This window comes from Emiliania huxleyi (genome assembly GCF_000372725.1).
Source record: "Emiliania huxleyi CCMP1516 unplaced genomic scaffold EMIHUscaffold_22, whole genome shotgun sequence".
Lineage (NCBI taxonomy): Eukaryota > Haptophyta > Isochrysidales > Noelaerhabdaceae > Emiliania > Emiliania huxleyi.
The window spans coordinates 530,738-536,192 of NW_005200417.1; the positions used below are offsets into that span (position 1 = coordinate 530,738).

General features: G+C 67.1%; 2 protein-coding genes across 2 annotated transcripts in view; one reads left to right on the forward strand and one right to left on the reverse strand.

Moving 5' to 3' along the window:
• Positions 1-893, reverse strand: part of EMIHUDRAFT_204745 (hypothetical protein) — a gene marked incomplete at both ends in the record, with an annotated part of 2,428 nt that extends 1,535 nt beyond the window's left edge. The window contains 2 exons of the mRNA XM_005780154.1: positions 87-482; positions 609-893. Coding sequence (XP_005780211.1) covers positions 87-482; positions 609-893 — 681 coding nt within the window. The remainder of the gene's footprint in view (positions 1-86; positions 483-608) is intronic.
• Positions 894-2,539: 1,646 nt separating this feature from the next.
• EMIHUDRAFT_434886 (hypothetical protein) lies at positions 2,540-5,299 on the forward strand. The gene is made up of 5 exons (XM_005780155.1): positions 2,540-2,611; positions 2,722-3,634; positions 3,775-4,764; positions 4,837-5,066; positions 5,199-5,299. Exons 1-3 carry the CDS (start codon positions 2,609-2,611, stop codon positions 4,287-4,289), a joined length of 1,431 nt encoding a protein of 476 aa, XP_005780212.1. The 5' UTR covers positions 2,540-2,608; the 3' UTR covers positions 4,290-4,764; positions 4,837-5,066; positions 5,199-5,299.
• The last annotated feature ends 156 nt before the right edge of the window (positions 5,300-5,455 follow it).

Consider the following 5,455-nt stretch of genomic DNA (forward strand, 5'->3'; position numbering starts at 1 on the left):
AACAGGTGGGCGCCCGTCCGCTGCTGCAGCTCGCGGTACGTCGCCCCCCCCACCCCGATCAGCCTCCCCACGAGGGGCTTGGCTACCTTGAGCTCGTGCCGCACGACGCCGGGCTGCGCCTCGAGCTGCTGCATGCGCTTGCCGATCGCGACGGCGGCGTTCGACCACGCCGGGTACCCCTCGATCAGCCGCGCCCACCCCCCCTCCGGCGCAGCAGCGCTCGTCCCGTCTGGCGGCGGAGCTGTCATCGGCGGAGGGGCGCCGCCGTACCCTCCGAGGGCGCCCATCCCGTAGGCGCCGAGCCCCACCATGCCGGGCGGCATGCCTCCGAGGCCGGGCATGCCGTAGGCGCCCATCCCCGGCATGCCCGGCATGCCCGGCATGCCCGGCATGCCCGGCATCGCCCCCATCATGCCCCCGAGGCCGACCCCGAGCCCTCCGAGCCCACCGCCCGCAGCGGCCGTCGCGGCGGCGAGCTCGGCCTGGGCGGCGGCGAGCTGCGCTTCGGTGGCCGCGGCCGCCGCGGCAAGGCTGCTCCCGCCGCCGACGAGCGCCCCCGGCGCCGCCGCACCCGCAGCCGTCGCCGCCGCCGCGTCTGGGGCGGCCACGGGCGCCGCGGGCGTGATACCCGCCGCCGCGGGATCGGAGGATGGCGCCGGGGCGCCATCGGCGCCGCCGGCCTCGCTCACCGCGGCGCCGAACGCCGGCTCGCCCGCCGCCTCACCAAAGGCCGGGGTGGTCGAGTCGCTTGCGGCGGGCGCAGCGGGCTCCGCGGCAGGCTCGGTGGTGGGCTCGGCGGCGGGCGTTTCGGCGGGCGCGGCAGTCTCGGCGGAGGGCTCCGTGGAGGGCTCGGCCGCGGCCGTCTCGTCGGGGGGCGCGATCGTCTCGTTCATTCGCGTCACCGCTGTATCAAGGCACCTCAGGACAGCAGCAACTCGAAAAAGAATTTTACAATGCCCTGGCGCAACACTGGGCACGGGACTGGCGCGCACTGGCACTAACACAGGTACACCACGGGAGACAGCAGCAACTCGAGAAAGAAACCAACTTCGCCGTGAAGAGCGGGGGCGCGCCACCCAAGAAGAGCCTAGGTAGGTGCGGATCGGCAAGAGCGCAATCGATCTTTTTGCCCTCTATCACCTTGGGTTGTAAGAACTTGATTACACACCACGCAGGGGCACAGCAAGCACGGATAGCCGTTGAGGAGAAAGGGCGTAAGGTGTACGCGCCACCTCCCGCGAGCGCGGCGGGATCGGAATTGCGGCCGGAGGGAAGGGCGAGCCGCCGCCGCCGCCGCCATATACCATCAGCGAGGACCGCGGCTCGCCCCAAACGCCAGGCGCTGGATCGGCAGTAGGGCTTGGGCGGCGCAGCGTAGGCCTCGAGCCACACGAGTCGCCGACAACCCCCCCTCATCGACGTGATGGCCGCACCCGCTGCTGGCCGATGCAAGCTGCCGCCTCCACCGCACCAGCGATACTGGCCGCGGCTCGCCGCCACGCGCCGGCTCGGAAGAGGGGCTATCGGCGGCGCAGCAGAGCGGCATGCGTCGTCATTCGAGCACAGCACCAGGTCCCCTCTTCGACGTGACGGCCGCTCCCGGAGCCGGCCGGTGCGCGCCCGACCCACGCCCCCTCTCGCACCCCCCCGATCCCCCTGCGCGGCGCCCCCTCCACTGCGCGCCGGCTCGAGCGCCTGACAATTTGAGCCCCCAAATCTCCTCATTTCTTAAAAGGTCTTAAAACAATCCGGCCCTCAGAACCCTAGCGCCTAGGGGGTACCCTAAGATGCCGAACCTCGCGCGCCAGCGCGCGAAGCGAAAATTCCAGCGGCGAGCAGTTCGGCGTGGCCTCTCGGGCCATAACACCGTGGACCCGGGACGGCTCTCTCATAGCAGCCCATAAACATGTTATGGGTGTTATGGCTGTTATGGGGCCCCTAACATGTTATGGGCTGCTATGCCCAAGAGAGAGAGCCATAACACCATAACAATGGTTTTTGTGTTAACTGTGTCAGGGGGCAACGCGTCGGAGTACTGCGCCCTGACTGCGCCCCCATCAACTTCCAGCCTGCATTCTTCTTGACCCACCCGTCTCCATACGCGTGGTCTTTGACCCAAAAACAAACAAAACCCTTTCCAGTCGAGTGGTCGAGCGGTCCTCCGTCCACCTGCCTGACGGCCACGCTCCTTGCACCCCACGACCGAGAAAGAAACGCGAGAGAGAGATTTTTGAGAGCTTTTTATTAACCAACAAGAAATCTTGTTGGTTAATAAACTTCTTGAGATTTTTAGCAATACCTTAAAGAGAGGTTACAGGCGTGTAAGGCAATACCAAACAACTCTAACACTCACACGTTAGCAATTTGTTGAAACGCGTCGGCGCGCTCGGACCGCAAATGGCGCGCGCCCTCTGCGGCCACCGAAATTCCTGAGTCGCTGCACCATAGATCACCCAAAGAAAGAAAGAAAACAGACAACCCAAGGGAGGGATGCGAGCGCAGCGCGGTTTTCTTCCCGGTTCGCCATAGGCAGGTTCAGGATCGTGCCGCTCCTCGCCGCCACCGCGAGCTACAGCACACGAGCTCGCGTCGGAAGGGGGGATCTGCCATGGTGCGTCGGCCGCCGCCCCCCGCGCGCACCGTCGTCTCTCTCCATGCGCCCGCCGCTCCGCCCTGCCGCGTGCGCGCGTGCGCACAGCTCTCTCCGGAGCTCCGCTGTAGGTTGAGGTCCGGTTCCTGCTGCTGGAGACGGCGATGGGCTTTGCCATCTTCGACCGAAAGGAGTCGGACGAGATTGGCGCCGAGCTGGCGGACGCACAGAAGGCGACGCCCGACTTTTCTCGCTTCTCCAAGATTTGCGCGCTCCGCGGCTTTATGCCGTTTACGTCGGCAGAGGACGCCCTCGAAAATATCAACGACTTGGGGGAGGGTGTGCTCTCCCCGGTGCTGCGGACGGCGGTGGAGACGAATGTGCCCGCCGCCAAGGCGGGCAAGAAGGCCAAGGCGGCCCTCGGCGTCGGCGAGGAGAAGATCGGCAAGGCCATCCAGGAGGAGCTCGGCACGCCGGTCGTGTGCAACGACCTCACGCGCGAGCTGCTGCGGGGCTGCCGGGTGCACATCTCGACCTTCCTGTCCGGGCTGCGGACGGGCGACGTGGAGCGCGCGCAGCTGGGCCTCGCCCACTCCTACTCGCGCTGCAAGGTCAAGTTTGATGTCAACCGCGCCGACAAGCACATCATCCAGTCGATAGCGATCCTCGACACGCTCGACAAGGACATCAACACCTTCGCGATGCGCGTGCGCGAGTGGTACTCGTGGCACTTCCCGGAGCTGCTCAAGATCGTGTCCGATAACTACATGTACGCCGCGCTCGTCACACTCATCCGGCGGCGCGACTCGCTCTCGACGGAGCGGCTGCCGGAGCTCGAGCGCGTCGTGATGGACGCCGACAAGGCAAAGGCGGTGCTCGACGCGTCAAAGCACTCGATGGGGATGGACATCTCGGACATCGACCTGCTCAACATCGAGACCTTTGCGCAGCGCGTGATGAAGCTCGCGGAATACCGCCGCTCCCTGCAGGAGTACCTGCACAACAAGATGAATGCCGTCGCGCCAAACCTGCAAGCCCTGATCGGCGCGCTCCACACGCCGCACACCCAATTCGCGAGGCTGAGGCTGAGGCCGAAAGCGAACCCCCCCCCCCCCCCCCCCTCTTTTCCCTCCTGCGGGGTGACCCCCCCCCCCCCCCCCTCCCCCCTTCCCCCTCTCCCCCAGGCGACCAGGTCGGCGCGCGGCTCATCTCGCACGCGGGCTCGCTGACCAACCTGTCAAAGTACCCCGCATCGACTGTGCAGATCCTGGGCGCCGAGAAGGCGCTCTTCCGCGCGCTCAAGACGAAGGGCAACACGCCCAAGTACGGGCTCATCTTCCACTCCTCCTTCATCGGCCGCGCCGCCGCAAAGAACAAGGGCCGCATCTCGCGCTACCTCGCAAACAAGTGCTCCATCGCGTGCCGGATCGACAACTTTTCGGACGAGCCGACCTCCAAGTTCGGGGACAAGCTCAAGGAGCAGGTGGAGCAGCGGCTGCGCTTCTACGACTCTGGCGAGGCGCCCAAGAAGAACGTCGACGCGATGAGGGAGGTGCTGGACGAGCTGCGGGCCGAGGCAGGCGGAAAGCCCGACAAGGAGGGCAAGAAGGAGAAGAAGAAGAAGAAGCGCGAGGCGGCCGACGAGGCCGCGGCCGAGGAGCCGAAGAAGAAGAAAAAGAAGAAGAAGGACAAGGACTGAGCGGGAGTGTCGGGCAGTGTGTGGCGCAGCGCGGAGCCGGAAAATGATCACGGCGCGCCTGGGGACGCGTTATGTCGGGGAGTCAGTATGAGAGTTCTGTGCGCATGTTCTTCTGTACGTTGTCATTACCATACGCCAGTAATAAGAATCGGTACGGAAAAGAGCGAGTGGGAGGAACACAAGCATTTCGGAGACGGACCATTTGGGCCTCTGCGCTCTGGCTCTGCGCTCTGGGTCTGGCGGCCTCTGGCAGTGGCACCTCTGCGCACTGCGGCCGGCGCGCGGGGCGGCGCAATCGCGCTGGCGCGCGCCCCCCGGCGCGCGCGCAGCGGAGGATGGGCAAAGGGGTTGGCCGATGACTCCTCAGAGGAGCAGTCCTGTCTACTCGTTCATCCACAGAGGCGTGCGGAAGCCCGCTCCGGCGTATGGCGCCGAGGCGCCCAGCTCCTCCTCGATGCGCAGCAGCTGGTTGTACCTAGCGCGAGGCACCGCGGCTGAGGGGCAAGCGCGCCGCACGCCGCTCCCGCGACGGGCAGGCGTGGCGCACTTTGCGAGCCGCTCCGAGCGGCAAGGCGCGCCCGTCTTGATTTGGCCGGTGCAGAGGCCGACGGCGAGGTCGGCGATGTAGGTGTCCTCCGTCTCGCCGGAGCGGTGGGAGGTCATCACGCCCCAGCCGGCCGCCTTCGCGTCCTTGACGGCCTGGATCGCCTCGGTGATGGAGCCGATCTGGTTCACCTTGAGCAGCAGCGCGTTGGCCGCGCTGTCCTTGACCGCGCGCTGCAGAGCGGCGGGGGGGGAGGGGCGAGGCCCGGCGTCAGCGGCTCGAGTGCGCCGCCGGAGGAGCAGAAGCGGGACGGGGGAAGCGGCCGGGGAGGGCCAGGCGTGGGAGGGGGCGAGGGGTCTCCTCACCGCGATCTTGGTCGGGTTCGTGACGGTGAGGTCGTCGCCGACGATCTGCACGTCCTTCCCGTACTTTGCAACCATCTCGGACCAGTTCTCCCAGTCGTCCTGCAGGCAGGACAAGGGGCCGGTGCCCGCGGGCTGGGGTCGTCCGGAGAGAGTCGTCCAGCGGGTGCGGCGGGTGCGGCGGCCCCTGTCAACCCTCCCCCTCCCCCAAACTTGCCGGGCGAGCCTCTGCCGCCCGCCCCGCCCCACCCCCCGCCTCG